The sequence below is a fragment of the Pan troglodytes genome, chromosome 4 (genome assembly GCF_028858775.2).
Source record: "Pan troglodytes isolate AG18354 chromosome 4, NHGRI_mPanTro3-v2.0_pri, whole genome shotgun sequence".
In the NCBI taxonomy this organism is placed as follows: domain Eukaryota; kingdom Metazoa; phylum Chordata; class Mammalia; order Primates; family Hominidae; genus Pan; species Pan troglodytes.
The window spans coordinates 114160292-114183932 of NC_072402.2; the positions used below are offsets into that span (position 1 = coordinate 114160292).

The 23641-nt window shown below is 38.3% G+C and overlaps 2 protein-coding genes across 7 annotated transcripts in view; one reads left to right on the top strand and one right to left on the bottom strand.

The window, feature by feature from the left end:
• Positions 1–23641, top strand: part of LOC107974820 (BEN domain-containing protein 2-like) — a 203556-nt gene that overhangs the window by 154467 nt on the left and 25448 nt on the right. The gene's annotated exons all lie outside the window — the stretch shown is intronic.
• SEMA6A (semaphorin 6A) overlaps positions 1–23641 on the bottom strand; it is a 131301-nt gene that overhangs the window by 8763 nt on the left and 98897 nt on the right. For 2 of the 5 annotated variants that reach the window (XM_009449531.5, XM_009449534.4), the window contains 4 exons: positions 23181–23239; positions 20711–20731; positions 16492–16557; positions 15228–15392 (listed from right to left, as the gene is read on the bottom strand). In XM_009449531.5, the coding sequence (XP_009447806.1) occupies positions 15228–15392; positions 16492–16557; positions 20711–20731; positions 23181–23239 (311 nt within the window). Of the gene's footprint in view, positions 1–15227; positions 15393–16491; positions 16558–20522; positions 20574–20710; positions 20732–23180; positions 23240–23641 lie in introns of all 5 variants that reach the window. The other 3 variants (XM_009449532.5, XM_001151177.7, XM_009449533.5) reach the window with 3 other exon arrangements.

Below are 23641 nucleotides of genomic sequence, written 5' to 3' on the forward strand. Positions count from 1 at the left end.
GAGATTTCTCTGAAATCATGTCTTAAATTGGCAGAACTGAGAAAGAATAGAATCTCCACTGTTTTTTTTTTTTTTCCCCTGAGGTGAGCGTTTTCAGATGCTGGAGGGAGACCTCAGAGAGGCAATTTGAAGTTCTTTAGAGTCCAAAGCAATGAAAAGATTATGAAGGACCCTGCCCCTAGACCCTGCAACATGTGATTCAAAATAAGAACAATTGTAAACTGAAAACTAAGAGGAAGCCCAATACAATTCTGACTTTTCCTATGATGACCATGTTAATAAATTTTGAAGTATCAAACACTACATTCCTTATTTTAAAAAATGTTTTCTAGTAGTCCTGCTCATGGATACTATCCTGTGCAAAGGGAACCTAGCACCAGGCTCTGAGACAATTTGCTTTAGAAATGATGTTTTCCCCTAACTTAGGGTTGGGTTGTTTCTTTATTATCACTCTCCTAGTATAACAAGGTTTTGGCTCCAAGCATCTTTGTGGCTGCCTTCAGCAAACATTTACCAAGCACTGCACTAGGTGTCGGGGAAGGACAATGATGAATGAGGCATAAACCAGCAGGGAAGAAGGCAAGTGCTTGCATACAACTCTGTCCAAAGTGTGGCTATGTCATGAGTTACATCACTTCTGCTTCAACAGTGGGCAAAAGCTTTACATTGGAGATGGCATTTGAGCTAAGCCTTAAAGATGCACAGGATCTTAGCTGGAGCGGAGAGAGCAACAAGAACTGAGGCTTGGAGGGAAGGAAAGGGACGGTCGTAGTGAGTAATAGCAAATGGTCTAACTCCCTTCTAGTCTGTTAGGCTGGAGGCATGAGCCACCCTTCCATACTCAAGCTTGCTTCATGGCTCTCATACAGGCTGTTCTCTCTGCCTGGAATATCCCTACTCATTTTCCCACTCATCAGACCCTATCTTTAGGGTTCAGCTTAAATGGGGAAGCCTTCTCTGACTCCTTAGGCCAGTTAAGTTCTTCCTTCTACAAGTGTCCCCAGAGCTCTGCATTCCCTTTATTCTAAAATCATCACTAGTATGATACTTGTTTTTCTCACCTAGACTGCTAAAACTCACCACTGAATCTTCAGGCAGAAAGGTGCTCAGTAAATATCTTTTAAATAAATAGTAAAGGAATGCATACATGAATGAGCACTTGTAGAGAAAATACAAGAGCAAGAGCTAGAAATACCATTTGGAAGGCTGTGGACAGCCTTGAATGATTAAAAAAGAGGTTTAGAAGATCTGCCACTCATAGAAGGAAAGTTCTGGGTTAATTTATCTGCAGTTTCTCTTGCCTGAGAAAGCTAACTTTCAGCTTGCTCTGTTCCACATTGAATCCATTATCGCAAAACTCTTGGCTTCAAAGAGTCAGTATCATTGCATCAAAAGCACAGCTAGTCTACCTGCATTTATTATTACTGTTTTTAAAATTAAAACTCTCAATCTTAAAGTATACTTATTCCCTGCACCTTACACAAATAGCTGGGAGATGTTATCTGTCCTATCAAAATGTGAAGCAAACAGACAAGCAAAAATACGTAAAATTAATCACACCTATTAAGCTAAATACAAAGGAAGAGCTCTACTCACCCCCACCCCAATTACCACCCTAAGCATGTAAGACCCAGGCAGCCAGTAACCTAACTCGAAATGGTTAAGTGTGCACTTTCCCCTCTCACCCCCTTTCCCTGGACGGCCCGTTTCTGAGCTGCTGTGATATGATGGATGTGTCTGTCTCCATAGTGAAGTGATTAATAGGCATCTGTGTAAAGTGGACCCGGTGACCACAAAGACAACAAAGCCTGTCTGTGTCCTTTAGAGAAATATGCAAAGGCAAAAAGGAGGATGGACATTTCCTCCATCACTGAGCCAGAGAGGGTTTGTGTTGGGTCTGAGAGCTAAGAAAGATGGCAAAACACCAAGAAAAGCCCCAGAGTAGGATCCCCTAAAAATAGATTCTTGATTCTGCTTTATAGTAAGACAAGCCTACAATTTCCTTGAAATCCTCATAACAACTTGAGTGAATGGAATCTAACAGCCCAATTTTTCTTGTTTGCAAATCTTACTGCAACAAAATTCCAGGCTCACGGTCCTGCAAGACAGTATAAATGAATGAACTAATCACTAGCCAAGCATCGCCCCGCTAACCACACAGGGCCCGCTGTAATCCCTATTAAGAAGAGAAGAAAACAAACAAGGGAAAAACCCTAACTGGAGACAATTTATTCTCAAAGCCACACCCCAGCCAATCGAGATGACCACACTGAAAGTGAAATGGGAACTCTCTGTGGTTATCTGGGCAGGAAGCAGCCTTCTTCTTGTCTTACGGCATAATGTGAACCAGATGGCTTAGGAATAAACTGACATGCCAGCAGCCATGGAAATAGGCTTGGAGTTTATAACTTAAAGTTTCCTTTTCCTTTATGTGTGTGTGTGTGTGTGTGTGTGTGTGTGTGTGTGTGTGTGTGTGTGTTTATGTATGTGTTTTTCCTGGCAGGCTACAGATTAGGTACCAGGAGGGGCCATGGTCTTCAAGATATATAAAGTTAATGACTGACCATGCCAAAGTGGAGGTAGCTTCCTGGCCTGGCTGTTTAATGTCCTGAATTCAGAAGCTATTTTAAAACTCACATGTTGAAATAATGCTTGGAGTAGTTGACTGTAGATGAACCCACTTCCACTTCCATCACCTTTAAAAGTGATGCATTTTTGGTTGGGATGTCATCACAGGAATAGAAGGGAGAATGAGCCTGGAATTCATTCTATTTCATTTTTTTAGAGAAGAAACAGCTTCATTTTTCCCTGTGTGCTGGGAACGCTCAGTTCACTGTTCCTCCACTGCTCTACTGCTTTAGAAATGGCATTGCCAATGGGAGTGCTACAGCCAGAGCACGGGCTGATGTCTAGACTGAGAGTCATGATAAGATAATTTTTAAAAGCCATGCCCTGGAATGCTGGTTTGTGGTTTCATGTGTTAGAACTGTTACTGTCCCTGTAAAGGTAATGATTCTTTTACATTGGCAAAGTTTTAGCAGAGTCTGCAAGGCGTATTTTCCTGCTTTTTGAAGTTTTCTTTCATCAGCTTTCTTAAATAAGACGAGAAACACAACATCTAAGTGATTTCTAAAACCAGACAAAGCATTTCTATTTTCCAACTTCCTGGTCCCATCTTCTTCCTTTACTCTCTCACAAGGCATCAAAGCCACAAAATGGAGAAGTGGACCTCTTTTAAAAATTGTGAAATTTGGGCAAGTCTTTGCTTGGATTATTTGATTACTTGCTTTGAATTTTCTCTATAAAGCAAAGATAAAACAGATATGAAGAAACAGGTCTGTTTCAATACTGCTAAATCTTCCAACTTGAATTTTCTAGAAATGTAGTTCTTGAGATCTGGGTTAAAGATGAGACTGGGTGTTACTGGTTAAGAACATAAACTTTGAGCTCATAAAGACCTGGGTTTGCGTGTTGGCTCTACAAATAGCTAACTGTGTGACTTTGGGTATGTCACTCGGTCTCCAGGCCCCAGTAGTGTTGGCTCTAAGATGAGCATTGTTGGAAGGACTAAATAGGTTGAATAAATGAACACAAAGCAGTTGGCATTGTGCAGAAAACGTGTTAATGCTCAATTAATAATGTAATGACAGTATTTCTAGAATGTTTGACAAGTTGCCTGTCTTGTACAGGGTCCAAGATTAGACTATTTTAAGGCAACACTTTGGTACGGTTCAACTGTGTTAGCCAAAAGTGTAAAAATAAGGATTTACAACTACAACAAAAGCTTGACTAGTGAACTTAAATAAGACAGCCCATCAGCAACGTGGAAAATGTCTGAATCAGTGCCACTCAGCATTAACATCACCTGGAACTAATTAGAGACAGAAATCCTCAAGTCCTGCCCAAAGTTTCAGCCTCAGAATCTCTGGGTTAGGCCCAGAAACCAGAACTCCAGATGATTCTTAAGTTCCCTAAAGCTTGAGACATGCTGTCCTGAAATAACATAAATAATATTCCAGAAAACATATCTAAGGTCTCATTGGATAATTTCTTTACTGTGGGTATCATGCTCTGACAAAGAATAGAAATCGACCTTGTTTTATTGGAAAGACAACCAAATTCCTAACAAACACTTTCCCTTAGTATCTGTCAAAAGCATGGCATATAGCTCAAAATACTGGGCTGCTACTCCTGCAAAAGAATCAACCCAATTTGCTTGCACCAAAACTGCTGAAAAAATGCTTGTGGTCTCTATTTGCTCTGGTAGGAAGACTTGGAGGAGAATTTCTAATACTCCTCATCTCTGTAACTGTGGCCATCAGATAGTGGTTGGTACCACAGAGCTCACGTATGTCCTAGATTGGGTCAGCCCAGGCATAACTGGTTCTCAAGTGCAGAAGAAGCAGAATGCTTGATGGAGCCCACCATTGGACAGAGTGGCTTCCTTTAAAGGCCTGCATCTAATATCATCTCAAAACCCACTCCCTCAACTCAACTTACAGCTATTAAGCAACGTTTGAGAATGGTTTAGGGGATGCCAAAATCTTTACCTTCATCTCTGCATGACTAGACGAGAGAAAAGAAACTCACGAAGGTTCTTCTCCTTTATATTCCCGGGGTGAAAAGAGGGACTTGAGTTCATGTGTCATTCACCAAAGTAAGGTCCTGCTTTATAATAATAAAAGATGCCTAGCACAACAGTTCACTCAACAGAGCTCTGTGCTTACTGATCTGCTGAGTTGAACTGAATCTGCAAATCCATAGAATTACATGAGACATTTTAAGTTACATTAAATTTCTGCTGTGTGCTTTTAAATCATGGAGTGCGAGACCCATCAGCACTTAGGGTATATTTATTACCTTAACAAATGTCGGATGATTGTGTCCAGTGCTATCTATTATTTATGAATAACAAGAGGCTGTAAGACTGGAAATGACATGCTTTAATATGTCCAAAAGGTTAGGCATAATGCAGTTTGCTGCCCTATAAATTTCTCGACACCATTTTCCTTTCTAATAAAGCCTTGTCAGTGGTTGACTATACCGAACTTCCATTATTTCTATACTGTTCATAATGACTGCCTCTGATTTCAGTAAAAAAGAAGTAATTGCAGATATCTGTTTGAAAAGGAATGCAACCTTTTAAAAAATATGAAATTTAAAAATAATTGGAGTGGAAAAAAATTTATTACCCCATTAAAAATGAATCTCTTTACAAAGATAGTTGTCAGGCTGTAGACTTATAAGAGCTTAAGAAATATTAATTAAGGGTGACAAACCTTCACATTGCCTGTAATTGGCTTTCTGACACCAATTAAGATCCCATCTACTGTGCACCCAGTATATTTTAATATATCCACTACATTTCGGTAGTATACTTCAGGGCGTTTCCACAATTTAAAGTGCTAAGAGATTTACATATGATGAGGTTCACATGGCTCCTTTCAGTCCCTGGAGCAGCCCATACACTTTGCAAGAGTTTATCTATTACTTGCATAACCTGTATCTCCCTGGAACCAACAAATGAACACACCTTTTTCATCCTCTGTCTTTCCAGGATAATGGCATGCGTGATGTAGTTAGTTTGAGCAAGCCCTACGTAGTTTGAGGCCAGTCTCATGTATAATGTCAAGAAAAGAGAAGCTATTCTCAGGAAATTACCTGATTTCCACTGTTTTGCCCTCTGTGGACTAGTTTGTCTATGGAGCAGTGAAGTTTGCAAAGTAAAACTTCTAACAAGCCTTTTAAAAAAAACTTGGTGAAACTAGGTTATCAGAAAGAAAGGTCTGAGACAAAGCGGATATTATTTTCCCACTTTTCCACATAATGCAAACTACTAATTGATTCTTCACAATTTTATCGTTAGGACAAAACAAAATCTAGATGAACACAGTGCCGTTGAACCAATTAAAGAGCAAATTTTTAACTACTCCAGATGTTCTGTTAATAAGATCACACTTAACCTAGTCCCGGTAGTCCTTGAAAGTTCCATTAAGCTGTCAGAAAACTTTGTCATTGTGTGTGTTTTTGTAGAAAAGATGGGAGAGAATGGAAAAAGAGACTGAGGGAAAAGGGTGGGGGTAAAGTGTCATGTCAAGTAGATGCAGCTTGAAAAAGTGGCTAGAGATTAAAGGTGAGAAGCACCTCTAGAAGGTGAATTGATTTTTTTAATACCCTAAGGTTTAAGTTGGCGTTTTAAAAGCGAAAGTTCAAGTCTCCATAATCATAATTTAAGTCCTTCATTTTTTGAGAAAATGAATGTTAGGTTAAAAAATAAAAGGTTAGTGGTATCCCTAGAAAAGAAAACTCAAATACTGGTGTGCAAATTCAGGCAGGCAGAGAGATGAAACAGCTTTCTCCATGGCTGACATTTAACTTTTTTTTTTCCTTCTACCCTTTCCACAATAATCTCATCAAGACCTTAGATAAATTCAGCAAGTTGTCAAAAGGATACAAAATTAATTATATCAAATCTACATCTATGCCCACACTACTGAAAGAACAATTACAGCCTCCCACTTGGGCTTCTCGGCTCTGGACCCTCTCCCCCTGCACACGTTCAAACATGGAAACCCACATCATCCATTTGAGAGCCCAGCACCTGACTTGCTCACAATATCATTTTCCTCAGTCCCTCAAAGAAAAGACGGAGACTACATATAGATTCCTTTTCTCGTAGGTGACCAAGAAATATTAATATAGTAAAAATAAACAGTGGCATCCTGGATTATATTATTAATTAAGCCACCGTGCTCAGCTGAACCCCACTGTTTTAACTAAAGAGAGGAAGACGTCCAAGTTTGGAGTTCAGCTTGCCTGGGGTTTTACCTAGGATAGAGCTAGATAGGCAAGAAGCATCTACCAGGAAAATGCCAGCGATGTGTAGTAACAGACACTTTAGATCCCAAATTGATGCAAAATTCCATTTCCCAAACTTATTGTGTACATGTAATTAATAACCTAATATGATTAAATAAACAATTTATTATATATGTATCACCTGTCAATCTTGCTATCTTTGTCTTTCCCCACTTCTACCCTCCTGTGGTCCTTTTCTTCCCAACGTCTGCCTTCCTATCCTCCACTGCCTGTTGCTAAAGCCAAAACTCCTTCGCATGGCATTTAAGGTTCCAGGCTATGATTTCAATCTCATTTCCCATTCTAGTCCTCCATACACTTTAGTCACCACACACCCCTTGCCTCTTTATTATTACACTCTGTAATTTCACAGTGTGGTATCTTGGTCATGGACTTTATTCAGCTTGGAATGCCCTTCTTCCTGTGAAATCTAACTTTTCCTTCAAGACTTTGCAAGGTCTTTCCTGTGTCCCCCACTTGGAATTAGTTGTGCCACCCCTTAGACTCCCTTAGTACTCTCCCTCCCCCTCTTTCCTTGACTTCCCTTACTGTCAGACTTCACTCTGCCCCAGCATTTAGATCACCTTTGGATATCCCTCACTAAACTGTAAGCTGTCTGAATGCCAGGTTTATGTGAAATTCAAATTAGTATCTTCTGTGACACTCAGCATAAGGTTTACATATAGCACATGTTTGTTCAATTTCTGTTGAATGCAGGAAAAAAGAAACAAAGGAAAGGTTGCTGTCTTGCCTTTCTTTGAGATGAGATTGTCAGCATTATTAAACTATTACTTTTTAGTGCTTTCGGAATTCCAGTTCTACCCCTCCAAAGCCATGAAAATGATAAAAAAAAAATAAAAATAAAAAGGAGGGCAGCCATATAATTTAGGAAGGAAAAAGGAATACATATGGTTAACATAACAGTTGTTAAAATTTTGAGGTTAAATAAAACATAAAAGAACCAATAGTTTTAACCATGCTCCTCTTTAAGAACAATTTGATTTCTGAGCCTTCCTTACTTGAAAGTGGCATTTGAAAGCCTGTTTTCAATAATAATCTTTAAATTACTCTTTATCACATTTCAAACACATATATAATATTTCATAGACATTCTCTGAACTCAAGTATGCTAAGAATATTTTTCGTGGAATAAGATTTTTTCTTAAACATGTCAGAATATGGATTATTCTAGATTTCTAAGAGTTGAAGGCCAAATGTAATATATAAATTAGATCTTATATATTCACTGAGTAAGTTATCAGTAACATCTTCTATAGAATTGTCAGGTAGCAAAAAGTTTAAGTACTCTCAGTTAATTCAGATAAACAAAAATGTTTTAGTTAAAAGTATGTCCTGTGCAATATTTGCGGTATATTTACACTAACAATTATTTAGTTTTGTTTCAATATTAAAAATATTATTCAGGTGTATCTGCAATTCAAATAAACGAGCATCCTGTATTTTGCCTAGCAACACTACTCTTGTTCTCCCAAACAGTGTGCTTTAAATGACTCCCACAAATATTCTTTAAACCCACCCAAACTTTCAGAGATTAAAATTGTTAATCTCTTTTTTTTTTTTTTTTTTTTTTGAGACAAAGTCTCCCTCTGTCACCCAGGCTGGAATGCAGTGGCACGATCTCGGCTGACTGCAACCTCCACCTCCCTGGTTCAAGTAATTCCCTTGCCTCAGCTTCCCAAGTAGCTGAGATTACAGGCAGTTTAGAGTAATAAAAATGATGCTAAATCTTTACTCTCTAAAAATTAAACTGTTTAATTTCTAAAAGTTTAGAGTAATAAAAATTATGATAAATCTTTATGGGGCATGTATAGCACAATTTATAAATAAAATACTGATGAACTAAATATTAAGAACTGTATTTTTCATAGTCAGCAACAATACTAGCTCATGTACAAAATTTCTTACGAACTTTGAAGATGCCTTTCCTCTAACCTTCAAAATCAGAAATAAGTGATCTCTAATTCAAAAGAGTTTTTGGAACCGTCACAATCAATTCACTATCTCTTCGCGTTCCTTGCCTCTGACCATGCACGTTCTACCTGACTCAGTTAATTTTCCATTGTTGAGTGGAAGTGAAAACCCTTACCCTCCCATTATTAGTACTCCCCAAGACAGGAGCCCTTTTTCTGAAGTCTCCTTGAAACTGCCTTGCTCTACTCTCACATTTAAAAACGACTGCAATAGGATCATTTTTACTAATAAAAGGAATGCAAATTAGTATGAGTTTTTTTTTCTTGAAATAAAGCTTAGGCTTAAAAAAAATAAAAGCCTGAGTTTGCCAACACTCCCACAGAAATTTTAAATATGAGTCTTTTACCAAACATCCATCACTTTCCTCGTCTTCCTTGTCAAGTGATGTGTTATTGCTACAATATTGGTACTGAGGGAAAGAACTGAAGGAAAGGAGCTGAAAAACTGTTTCACAGTTCTATGTCCTTGATGTGTTCAGCCAAGTTGTCTTTACTTGTCTAATATATTTTTTTAAAGTCTGTGGTGTGTGGTTTTGGCATTTCACAAAGAGAATGTTGGTCATAAAGGCCTTTTGGTGTGCTTTTGTGTCTACCTGTGTTCCATCTGTCTGGTGTTTGATATTTCTTGGACAGGAACTACGTCTATCTCTAATACAGCCTCTTACTCTTTATTGGCATCCAAATTGCACCACAGAGCCAGTGATAAATTCTGCTTGAGACACATCAGAAAATGTTTTTGTTAACGGTAATATTACTGAAGAAATGGCAGAGAAAATTAAGCCCAAGTTTAAGAGTCAGGAAAAGAGGAGAGGCCTATTTTTCTTCCTTTATTACTGTCATCAGGAATAATTTTCTCTGTCCATAAAATCACTTACATATGACTTGATAGGAGCCAAAAAATTACCTTCTGTGTTGGGAGAACCAGGGTGCTTTAAAATCCCAAATCCATTAGATTTTAAGCATGGGAGAGTGTTAAAATGTAAGAGTAACCAGGGGGTAGCATCTATGATTAACTATACTCACCTAAAATGAGATTTCTCAGTCTGTTAATAAAGATAGCTGACACTGAAGGCTTGGAACTTAGAATAGGTAAAGTTTGAACGGGAGAAAAGGAGAAGGGTCAAGGGCAGGCTATTGCCAGGCCGGGCAACACTGTGTAGCACAAGAGTCCTTATGGATATCAGCAAAATAGATGAAAAGTGGAAAGGCTTTTCATCAACTTTCCCTAGGCTACAATATGAGTAATAACTAGCGGCAGACCACACTAGGGTGCTTGCTGCTGGTGTGGAGAAAAAACTTGCCAGATGCTTAACAAGCCTAGAGTGGCTAATTTCTTATTAGTCTAAATCCACGTTACTTTAAATTTCTATTTCATGAAACTTTCCATCCCCAAACACAAAGCTCAGTAGGTAGCAAAGAAATCAGAAGGGCACTGGATTGTATAATTTCAACACTTTGAGTGACGCATGTATTCACTTGGTTTTGCAAGCCCAGCAAGGAGAGGGTATAGTGGTCATCAAACCTCATTCTTCCAAATGTCAGAACAAAGTTCTTGGTAATAGTTTAATCTTCACTGGACTCCTTCAATTGCTACAGTACATAGTCACCTAAACTTTGGTCATTCAACTACCAATACTACAATTTTAGTCATAACAATGAATCTCACCTACCATATTATTTACTTAGTATTTTTATATCCCTCATAACTCCTGCATTATTCACTTAATATTCTATTTAAATTACCTTTAAAATGTATTTCAAAGGGAAACTTGATATCATTATCACAAATAAAAAAAAAGTGTCACTTTTCAAAGATAAAATGTAACCAGAAAAATAAAAATTAACTTAAAGCAAAACAATGTTAATACCAGCTAGATCCAGTTGGAAGACAAAGCCCCAGTGTAAACCCTATTCTCTCTTTGTCAAAAAGAGATAGTAGCAAGTTTAGGGAGTTGTTAATGAGAAAACACCAAACTGAGACTTTTCCTTTCACATAATCAAGAAGATAACGCAGAAGACTGAAAGAGCAATGAAAAGGGCATAAATTTCCACCACATGACTCAATACTCTTGAAGGCCATCACATCCCTGCCACCTAAATCATGCCATGTAAGGTGCTACTCATCTCCCTCGGAGGAAATACTGCTGTAGGCTACTGCACATTTAAAGAATAAATAATTAACTATAAAGAGAATTATTGATAACATCTGTGATTTATAAAATTCCATTTAGGATTGTGAGATGTGGACAATACTAATCATCTTTATAGATCTTATGAATCTTAGCAGAATATTATTTCCCAAACTAAAAACTGCTTATACAAATAGCTTGTACATTGATTAAAATATATTCAACATTTGCTATCCATTTTAGCTTATTCACTTAATCTCTAATTTAAATTCTGTTTCTGTAATATATCTTATTCTTGTCTTTAATGTGCATATTTTCTGGACTAAATGTAATAATGTGATAATATCTCACTTTAAAGATTTCCCAAAAGATAGAAGCATACTACAACTCTGGCATTTCTGGTTAAATGGGAACTGCTCTATATTTACTATTTTGTCTGTTTTCTGACAGCTCACAAGAACTCTTTATTATAAAATAAAGTCTGAAGTAGGGGATTTTTATTCTATTCAGGATATATTCTTGTGTCCTCATAGCAGTGGTCAGCATTTACATTTTATGTGCATGCTACACAGCTCTCTTGGCTGCTCTGGATGTGGCTGATTTCCTTACATACCTCATAGACTTCTTGGAAATCAGCTTTAAAGTATTGTTACTTTTGGTAAGGAATAAGAGGCACAAGAATAGCTATTTGTTCTCAGTATTGTTTAACCTAAAAAAGAAAGCTCTTATTTCTTTTGCTGTGGGAAGTGGTGGTGGAGAATAAGCCAGATCTAAAAATAAACTGGATTTTCTTTCTTATTTATATGTGATTAGAGCCCCTTTGTAACTACCCATTACGACCTCAATAGTTATAGGAGGAATAAATAATATGTATTTTTTAATGTGGCAAAACCAAGAAAGAAGTAGTCAGGGCTGCATCTCATTTATCAACTTGGTGATTAAAGGGCTCGCTCTAGAGGCTCCAGACATCTAGGGAACCAGAGATAAAACAGAGCAGTTGGCTGTGTTTTTACTAATGAATCCAGGGCTTGAAAGATATCAGGCAATTTTAAAGAAAAGCAGCAAGGACAAGAGACATTAGACAAGGCCAGTAGGGTAATGAAGGGCAAGGCCAGTTACTGAGAGAGAAAATTACTTCATTTTCTATGATAATGCTTCCACGTGCTGTGCAGGTCTTTTCTCACGCTTTGTTAGTATGACTGTATATACATACAGCATCAGAATGCTACTCACAGTGTAGAAGGAAAGAGCCTTGGAACATTCCACAGAGGGGCAGAGGGTTTGGGTCTGTTATTTTGAAAGGGGGAGGCTAAGAACAATGGTAGCAGAAGGGGGTTAGGCTGCAAGGTGAGGAAGGGTGTTTCGACAGAATGTGAGGGACGCACAGGATTAAATCAAGACGAAAGACATAGCAAGGAAAAGACAGAAAAACGCAGCAAACATACTCTGGAAATGGAAAATTGTTTGGAGGATGAAGTGGACAAAGAATGGGACCAGCTCACTGGCAGTCAGCATATCTGCAGAGTAGAGCCATGGGCATGCCTTGCTCACTGGCCTTTTTACCAGTGGCCAAAATAAAATGGGCAATGGACACTTGACTCCTCAGTGAGCTGGTCAGCGGGCACATTTTCTGCTTAGTGAGGAAATGTGATGGATTTTAGAAACAATTCCAGAGTATATTTAGCTCCTAAAGCTGGGGCACACAAATGTCACATTCTCATGAGACAATCGACCCAGTAGAAAGAGCACCCGTCACAGGCCCTTAGAAAACCCATGAAACTCTTGCATCCCGGGAGATGCTGCACACACGGATGTGACATCATTAAGGCACCGACATCAGGGAATGAAAAGAAGCGAGGGCATCACAGATTCGTTCAAGTTAAGGGACGCCATGATGAGTCAGAAAAGGAACAAGACTTTTCCAACGGAGTAACGCCATCACTAAGTCATACCACACAGTGCTTGGCAAAATGAAACAAAAGTTGAAAATAAATCATGAACATTAAACAAAAAACAATTTGGAGCAAAATGGAAATTAAAATCATAAAAACTATGATAAAAGGAACATTAAGCTACATCTTTTCTTTAAAATTTCTGCACAACAACTCATTGGCATTGCCCCATCAAACATACAACCAATCATAGAAAAGAAACTCAAATTTGACAGGGCAAGGCAAGGAGTTACTAGCACAGGAACAGTGATCATGTTAAACACCCATGCAGTCACCTCTGCCACCATTGTTTGACAATATGTAGACTGCTTCCAGCTTTGTCAATATAATAAGACCCAAGAGAATGAACAATGCCGAATTTTAAAATGATCTGTCAAAGTGTTAATTGGACTCTTTGAGAACCTCCATTCCTTGGGGGGAGTTAACGATTAGAGAAAATTCACGCTACCCCTCTCAGTGAAGTGAAAAGAAAATTACTGCAACCAACAGCTAGATATTTAGTTGGCATATTTAATGCTTTATTGGAAAGGCTGTTTGTTTTATTTTGTTTCAGAAAAAACGCAGTGGGCAAAAACAAAGTGATTTCTACTCAGTTTTCTCTTCTTGAGAATACAGTCAGGACTAGCACATCTGAGGTCAGGAGCCACACATAACAAATAATGGCATATGCTAAGGCTTGTAATCTGTCCGGACAGTTTCTCTTCTACCTGGAGCTTTCTCGGGATGGAAAGAGCAGGGAATCCCTCAAACTGAAAGAAGGAGATGAGACAAAACCAGCTTAAAAAAAAAAAAAAAAAGATTTGGCTGGGAGCAGCAGCTCAAGCCTGTAATCCCAGCACTTTGGGAAGCCGAGGCGGGTGGATCACCTGAGGTCAGGAGTTCAAGACCAGCCTGGCCAACATGGCAAAACCCTGTCACTACTAAAAAAAAATACAAAAATTAGCCGGGCATGGTGGCGGGCACCTATAATCCCAGCTACTTGGGAAGCTGAGGCAGGGATAATCTCTTCAACTTGGGAGGCGGAGGTTGCAGTGAGCTGAGATCGCACCACTGCACTCCAGCGTGGGCAACAGAGTAAGACTCCATCTCAAAAAAAAAAAAAAAAAAAAAGATTTGAGTCAGGGCTTATTACTAAGAGGAAGTCTATAGAAGAAAATAAAATCAGTTAAGAGGACACGCTCAAGAAGAAGACAAAAGGGGCTCCATCTTTATATTTTGACTTGGCAAATAGAGCAGCAGAGTGCCCAGCACTCTCAGGAGATGAGAAGCAAAAAAGCAGATGAAAATGTAGCCTGAGAGTCTGACCGGAAAGCATTGTCTAAAAGTGAAGATGGAGATATGTATGCAGAACACTCTGGGGGAGGGTGCAATAGCGACTGTCTTCCAAGGGTCACGGTGGCTGCTCTGCCCTTGAAACTCAAACTCCCGCTTGGATGAAACTCTTGAAAACATATAGAAGTAAACAATTCTGAATGGGGGGAAACAGCTCAGCAACATAACTGGGCTTTTCAGTCTCTGATTTACAAGACTGTTTTTTGGACAAGTAAAGGCCTCTTTGGTTGCAGCTGCAACTAAAGTAGGATGTGTTACCAGAAGCAGCAAATGGCAAGAAAAGAGATGACATTTCCTGTCTGCAGCTAAGCAAAGAAAGCAAAGGAGAATTTAGGACAGTTCACAGTAGAGTCCCTTTCATTTAGTGTGGCTTCCTTTCCGTTTTAAATGCATAGCAATTCTGCTTGATTAAATAACATATTTTTGTCTTAGCTACTATCCTCTAAGGGCAATTACAGTACGTCTGAGGAACATGGCTCTATTCAAATTCAGCACCATGCAACAGTGAGAGATGCTACCAGCCAGAAAAGACTTTGTCCTGCTATTTCTCAATTCACTGATTAACAAGGCCTTTACTTCAATTGCATTCACTTGCCAAAGCCCGAACTGCATTCCATCACATTATGGTGGGAAAAGAGGGTCCAAAAATCACAAAATGAGACTAAGAAGAGTGGCAAGGGATGTCAGAAGCCAGCATCTGCTTCGGGCCAAGCCACACCTTTTTCGGGTAGAGGAAGCTCAGAGGACATATTATTTGTTTTGTGTGGTTTTTCCTTGGTCAGAGAATAATTTAGGATCAAGCCTCACATAGAGGATGGGGTTGCAGTCTTTTTCGAGAAACTTTCCATCATAGCACATTGGAGGTTCCTTAAATGCTGCCAAAATTCAGCTGGAAGCAGTTACACAGTCCTCCCCACTTTTCCCTCCCTCTCCCCGGAAAGGAAGAGGCATTTCCAAGGCCTTACCCTTCTTGTCTTGGTGATTATGGGAAGACACTGCCCCCAAAGGGTCTGTGCTGTCAGGTGAGTCAAGCAGATGCTTCCAGTCCAGCATTCCTCCCCTAGACTCATACCCCTCTTGAGCCGTCGAATCTGATGTGGTTGTGCTGGGCAAGAGGGAACTGGAATGCCCTGTTTTCATCACAAATACAGTTAGGAAAACATCACCAGAGAGACCCACATTCCCTTTGCACAGAGGCCTGGAGGTGGGACACCCAAGCTGGCTGTAAGACTGAGAGGAGATGGCCCTAGAAATGACACGGCTTAGTGGTGGTGGTGGTGGTGGTGGTGGTGGTGTGGGGTGTGTTCAGCAGAAAGCCCATTGAACTTGTAGTTAGAAAATGAAGGGCCACATCCTATCTCTCATACTTGCTGGGTGGGCCTCAGGGAATCACTTAACCTCTTCCTGTGCACCCAGTGGGGATAAAGATACCTCTCGGTGTTGGGAGGATAGTGACATAATGGTGAAAGCATCTTGCACAGTGTCTGACACATAGGTGCTCAAGAAAGGCCAGTGTCCTTCTTTGATATTCCCATGGCAGCACTAAACACAGAAAGTGTCCACTCTGGGAATCCCATTTGTGACCGATGGGGCAGGTTTCTGGTAGTGGGTAAGTCTTGTCCCTATCACAAGTAACTCAGCTACTCTGCACCCTTCCTATGGAGGTTCTACAGTGTGTCTAGTCTTCAGGTTCAACTCAACTTCACAGGCATTCCTCTTTCTGGGAATAGTTAGTGGTTTCCAAAGGGATCTATTCCCACTGTTTTTTCATTGGAATGGAGGCTTCAACGGCTACACGCTTTTACGGCTGTCCCTTTTGTGTATTATTTCAATAGACGGTTTCCGTTTCTGAGGCTGCATTGACTAAAATGATTCAAATTAGAAAAGGATAGATTTCTGAGGTTCAGATAAGCTACCATAGGATAATATGAGAAGAATGGCTAGGTTGAGAGTTACAGCAGAAACTCTAGCCATTTCCTGTGAATTCGTTTGTAAGCTCTCCCTCCATCATTCCACAAGGTTAAATACAGATTGTATCAGGTGCTTTGATCCAAGCTGACGCAATGATACCTGTTCTCTCTGGTAGAAATAAAATATGACCTCCTTGTGATTTTCAAGTGGAGTTTTTGGCTTACATAGAACAACCTCTTGAACAATTTTTAAAAGATATAAGGGCAACTACTGTGCATGTATAATTGGTGCCTTTGGTGGAAAGTAGGGCAGACTCACAACAACTCCAAAAGCTCCAGCCTTGAAGTATGATCACCATGCACATGATAAATAAAATATTGGCCTCTAGAAAGACAGATTAAAAGAATAAGTACAGTGCATTCTTTTTTTTTTTTTTTTACAATTATTATTGGAAGTTGGATTTCCCCCCAGGAGACTGTAATATTGCAAATTACAGACAAAACATATATAACAAAGATAGCTTTTTATCTTCTTAAAACTTTGATTAGCAGGAAAAAGCAAGCCAAGTGGCTCGTCCATGCTATAGTGACTTCTATGGAGCCACCACACTTAAATGCTGCCACAAAGCTTTGGTAACATTGAAGAGGTCCCTTTCTGTATGGCACTTGTTTGGCTCTCAGACAAGTGGGAAACATTCAGTTTGTTGAAAATAGTCTGCTTCGTATCCAGCTGCTAAAAGCATGTTCATTAAAATTCAAGGAATGCTTTATTCTAGACTTTTTGTTTTTACATTTCTGAGGTTCACATCTCATGTCATGATACAGATAAGAGAACAGGGGCAGGAAAATCAGCCTGAGAAATGGAAATATAGAAGTTCCTTTATTTCCTTTCAGCTTACATTGAGGTCTAAAACATAACTTTTTTTTTTCCACTCCTGAATTCAAGACTACTTTAATAAAATATATGGTCAGCCTAAGAGAAAATTCAGTGCCCAGCATAAGCAAACAATTAGAAATAGCTTTGTAGGGAGTTAGAAAGAGAAAGTGGGGAAGAATAAAAAATACCTCCCCTCCAAGTAGCAAGATTTCTTTTACCTGAATTGATATGCATTTTGAGCACTTTCAATTTAACTGTGTTCAAGAGGCAATTTTATGGTAATGCCATAAGTATGGTTTAGGGAGAACATTTCTTAATACGGTAATCTAGGGGAAATATATGCCTAAGGGACACATTCTCTGTAGAAAGATTTCCTGGCCCATATGCTGTGAATACATGGAAAACTCATTGGTAATGGAAAGCTATGGCTATGAGAGGAAATTAATGTGGACCAGATGGTAGTTAGGTAAGAGAATGTTTTACACAAATATGAGAAATCAGTCTCTTCTTCCTATCACTGAAGTGTTAGTCTAATACCCACCACATCTCGATTTTCTATATGTAAATCTAGAGAAACCATGCATCTGATTTACTGGAAAGAAAAAACTGAGCAGCATGAGGTTTGTAATCTTTTAAACTTATGCTTGAGGATAGGAAACACGTGCCAGTGGTGAATTAAACAGTCAGAGAAAGCAATACCTGACTCTCAAAAATTTTAGAACCACCCTGTAAAAGCACCATTAAGCAGCAGTCCTCAGTTTGAATTCAAAGATGTGTTATTACCTCTCCAAGCTTAAAAAAAAAATTACAAGGAAACCACTTATATTCCATCTTCTAGTCTGATTTTTAAGGTTGTATTATTTTTGTGCATTCCCTAAGAGACTTTGCAACCAAAATAATGCTACAAAAATAGGCAAACATTTGTGGATGTGATATCGTATGTCAGTAGATTTGGAATTTTTGTCTTGTCAGTCCAATAAGAAAGGTCACATTTTAATCAATGGAGCTTATGCTTTATCATTCTCATAAAATACAAATAAATAGCTATATTTTGAAAGTTAACGTTAATGCATCATATTGTTTCTCTATATCTACAAGTCATTGTAATTCCAGAGGTTAGATACCCTTCATACTACTCTAACCTATTAACAATGTTTGTAGACAATTAGACACAAAACAGAGACACTAAATCAATACAAGAGAGGAAGAGAGAAGGAAAATAATCAGGGCCCAATTCACTAAAAGGGATTCTTGCATATGTAACTGGTGTGGTACAGAGCTTTTGACAAGCAGAAACTCTGCATCGTTTATTGAAATGATCCCTTTTCCTGGGTTGGGCAGTTCTGGTTTTGTAGTTGGCTCTATGAGCCTACACTCAGCCACAGAGTGCAGGACATGCAGAGGATACAGCTAGAAACAGTGTGCATGCACTTTTTACTTTGGAATTGGCTTTCTTGTCTATATCCATGCTCATACAAATAGCAATTTGTTTCTTCTTTCGATGCTACAAATACAGCGCCCAGTACAGTGCCTAGGACACAGTAGTCGCTCAACAAGTATTTGCTGAATGAATTAGTGAAATCTATTCTGGGTTTATTAACTCCAAAATTAACATCCCTTGCAATGGTTTATTTTAAAAAGTTGCCAATATTTTTGTAAGTACTGTCTGAACCAGCTCTCATTTTGATGGTCAATTAATCATCTAACTGCTTCACATTGAATAGATTTAGCCTGAAATGGATAGGATCATTAGCTGAAAGAAAAATTCCACCTCTTCTTTAGTTGCCTCAAGACCTGAAAATGAATGAGCATCATCCCTTAAAGTGTTAACACGGAAGCATTAATTAAGTACCTTTCCTTTTGTAAAGGAAATAAGAGAGAACATAGCTTAGGCAGTGATTTTTGTTCATAAGAGTATTTCATAGTTTAATTATTCTGTCTATTTAAGAAATTACCTGGGAGTTAAAATTGGTCTTGGTATGATTGATGAATGCTGGGGAGGTTGCTGGTTCAATTCGTTTCAAGATCTTAATTTCTCAAAATCTGATGAAGACTATTCAATTATAGGAAATGATCGCAAAGTATCATACTGGAAAAAAGCAGATGCCAAGTGCAGTTTTTTCCTCAAGGAAGTCTCAACTAGGTGACATCTGCCTTCTGAGCAATTTTTCTTCTAGTCTTTGGTGTTCAATATTCTGGTTTCAATCATAGATGAGGGAACATTAAAGGTGGATGAATTCTGTGGGCTTATCTACTCCACACTGCCTTACTTCACAAGGAGGCCAGTCAGGAGAAACCAAGCACCGTTTTCCATACCTACACAGCTCCAATGTATAAGCCAGTCTTTAAGATATTCAAAAAGGCTATTTATGTATGCTAATTTGACACAGGGAGTGAGAGTTTACAAAGAGCTATTAAACACATTTGTAGCCATCAGGAACTATTTCTTTGGATCATAAATCTGCACTGCTTTCTTTTCCTTCCCCTTTGTTTCTTTTCTTTTCCCTTTTTTAAAATTTATTTTTCTCCCTCCCTTATTTACCTATTTCTGTACTTAAAGACTGTCCTGGATCTGTTGCTTGATTATATATCTTAAACACACAAACTATAAAATGGCTGTGTATACATGAAACTCACAGCTTGCATTATAATGCAGAGGCTTAAATTTGCCATCACATGGATGTTTTTCATATCATACTTTAAAAAAACACGTGGATAGTTTACCCTAATAAATATTTGGGGGTACCTTGAGAAATGTAAATGGAACAGCTCCATTTCAACTTCTCATATAAAGAGTTCAGAATATTCTGTTTATGGGCTTAGTAGCTTTGTTTAATATAGTGATTGTGTATTTCAGACCAAGAACAATGAGATAAATCCTGTTTGCACATCATTTCCACTGCGTCACTCTTCCTTGTCTACATTCTGAAGAAATCGCACTGAAAACATGTCTAAATATTCATACTCTTTTTGAGCTTAAATTTCAGTGGCCAATTTCATACTATATTGGAAAGTTTTGTCTAATAAGAGCCTGAGCTGTGTATCCTGTATAGATTTTCGCCAGCAGAGGGTATTGTCCTGAGTGCCAGCATTTTGGGGGATGGTGAACTGTATCAGCTGAGGAGCTATAGTCTATCAGTTAGGAGCATTATTCCTTTGTCTTGGATATACTTATGTTCAAAAGCAATTTCTTCTCCCTCAAGAACTCATTAAATGTATTCACCAAATTCCCTAAGGTTGGCATATTTCATGTTATCTGGATTAAAAATTTAGGACTCAGTCTCCCACATCAATTGTCTCACATAGGCAGAGTAATTTTTGAAGGACGGTGAAATTAATAAATAATTTTAGTGAATTGGGGCCCTAAAGTAACAAAGAATCTGGTCCATGATGTTTAGGAATGAAAACTATAAACTACTGCTGGATGAATGACTTCACGAATTTAAAAAAAAAAAAAAAATCCGTAAACTGACCATACACTGTGTTGTAAGACATTTCATTATCTGGTAGAGGAGTTGAAATGTCTATAAAAAAATGATGAGGATAAAAAATTAATTAAAAAGAAACTTAAGATTTGAACATACTCAAGAGGATTAATGAAATAGACATTCTCAGATAGGTTTCCACCAGTATGGAATTATGAGAGTAATATCTTCCTTACCATTCAGTGCCACAAAGGAATCTGAAAGACAAAAGGGAGGAGAAGGTTACTTAATGTTTTACGCTCTGCTTAGGGCGACTTACATAAGTGGGAATGAGCTAACACAGAACTATGCCAGCGTATGGTCCCCGATACTAAGTAAGTGCTTTTTAATTTCTGCGTGTAATGTAAGATGCTTTCTACTCAGTCCGATTTCACACCTCCATATTTCTTCCACCAAGTGAATTTCCTCCAAGTCACTGCCTTTGCCAAGAGGCAGAGAAAATGCAAGAGTTGGCAGACGAAATGGTAACTGCAATTATAGGTGACTTTGAGAGTTTAAACCCTTCTTTATACAGAGGGACATGCATATGCATAAGTGATACCTGGACCACACTTAAAAGAAAACACTTATTCTTTACATTCTCTTTTTACTTCATCCTCACAACCATGCTGTGAGAAACTGTCCAGTGTTACAGTGTTCTGAAATCATCAGGGGTTTTAGTTTGGAAGTTAAAACAAAAAACAAACCATTACACGTATTAGGCAACATATCTGGGTGTGTGCTGTGTGTTGGGGTCACATCTCTGGTTCACTCAGCCTCTAACACTGGCTCTTTGTGATTTCCTCATTTCCCTTTAAAATCCTGTTAATTTTGTACCAGTTATAATGATTGCACCAGTTAGAGAAATCCTCCCTGAATACCTATGTGGGGATAGGTCTGTCTAATAGAGGTAGTTCATGCTTCAGCAGTAACACGGGGAGAAGAGAAGCCATGAGCAAAGGCAGGCAGGCAGAGGGGCAGCCTTACCTCCTGCCCCGAGCAAGCACCCTTGGCAAGTGCCTCCGCAAGAGTGGGGTTAAAGGTCAAAGGCACACTACAAAGCACGAAGGCAGATCCAGGGGCTTGACCACTAAGATTACTCTGGAAATAAAGAGTAAAGCACAGGGTTGGGACCTGAGAGCGTCCCCTATGCTACATACAGAGGCTTCCTTAGGTTCTTCTGCCTGAGAACACAGATAAGGGTGTGAGCCTACTGGTACAGTGGACATTTTATACACACAGTACCAACCATCTTTACATGTTTCACGTATTTTCTGATTTGATCCAAATCTACACCCCTATTTTTCTACAGACACCACTATCGCAAGTAATATAAATATGATGAAAATAGCTCATTAACATCAGCTAACTAAGCTGTTAATAAAGCATGCACGCATGCACACACACACACACACACACACACACACACACATCTTAAAACCTGTTTCCTTGCAAATAAAGCTATAATGCACCAAGATGATTAAGGTCCACTGATCAAACATCAAACTATTTCCCTGATAACAGATGAACGCACACACGTAACATACATCTTTTAGTGATGACACTTCTCCTATGCTTATTTATTAACTCATCAATTTTGTGTGTAAGACATAATAAGAATTTTTGCCAATGTATAGTATTTGTAAATGAAAAATATGTATATGGCAAAGATTTGGAGATAAGTCTGCCTTTAGCCCTCTTTATTTGATTATAACTAATCTCTAAAAAAGATAAGGTAGAAAGTTGAATGACACTTTAGAGTCTGAAATTTCAGTACTCATGACTGAAAAATTTAAGAGTTATATCCGTGACTTTCGTTATAGAATCAAATATCAGGATAATATAGCTTCATTCCCTTAGAAGCTATTATCTGGTGCCATTTTGAATGCAAGCTTCTTGAAATTCAGCATATATAACATTCGAAACAGCACAAACTAAACATATTTTCCAAGAGTATGGTATTATTCTTTAAATTAGCATTAATAAAGCATTTTCAGGAGAATATTGATATTAATCGGGTCACATGACAACTGGGCAGAAATTTGAGCCAGATCCTTTACGTAAAGTTCTAACTAAAATGTTACCATTTAATAACTATCTCTGAGATTTACATAGTAGGCCAATTCCTATAAAAAGATTATTTTGAATTGCCTTGTACTTGTGGGTTATTTCTGAAATTTTTTTCCTATCACATATGGTAATAGACACAAATCTAATTTAAAAACATAATTGCTTTTGTTAGTCGATATGTTCAAGAATAAAACAGGCCCACTCAATTAAAAAGCTAGAGTACAATGATCAATCTTATTATTATTTGGTGGAAAATGACAGTATAAAAGCACGTTTTTAAAAACAGCAAAACTGTCATTTTGTAATGGAAATGCTGATTTAACTTACTGCTTTGCTACAATTAATATCCTCTACGGTGAATTTTTTCCCCTGCATTAGAATTAATGAAATAGGTGCCAGCATTGATAGTGACAACATTGACAACACTGGCTTTAGAACGCACTGCTTTCTTTATTTGGTATTTAGAAGATGATTTCTGTCATTTACGCATGCTTTAGTGTCAGCTGCACTCAGTTCCACATGTGAGCTGATGTTTCTAGGCCATTCACTGAAAGCATCTTTGCCCAAAGATAAAAATGGATAAAAGACTGTACTTACTGTGACAGTCCCCCAGACCATCTGTATTGCCACGCTCTATGTCCTGCTCAAAAGTCAGTCTTTTAAAAAAGGAAGGGAAAGAGAGACAGAAACGAATACAATAACGTGAGTCTTCAGAAATGAGTCAGGTTTCACTAAAGACAGTAACACAGTTTGATAAATTGAGTGGCAGGTGCAAAAAAGAAATACATAACAGCTTTAAAATTTATCTCTGAAGTTTATAGAAACGAGTCTTAGGTGACTCTCCAAAGAGAAGCCATGGTTTAAGCAGTGAATTCAGATATTATTCAGGGAGATAATTAGCTTGCAGATTATTTATATCCTTCTTTATTCTAATTCTCTGAGCATTTCTTAAACATTTCAGAAGTTTAGATGTTAAAATACACGCCTCATAGAAACAATATGGAAGTCTATAAATTAAAAAGAAAAATCTTTTTTTGTCTATTCTCTTTTTCACTCCT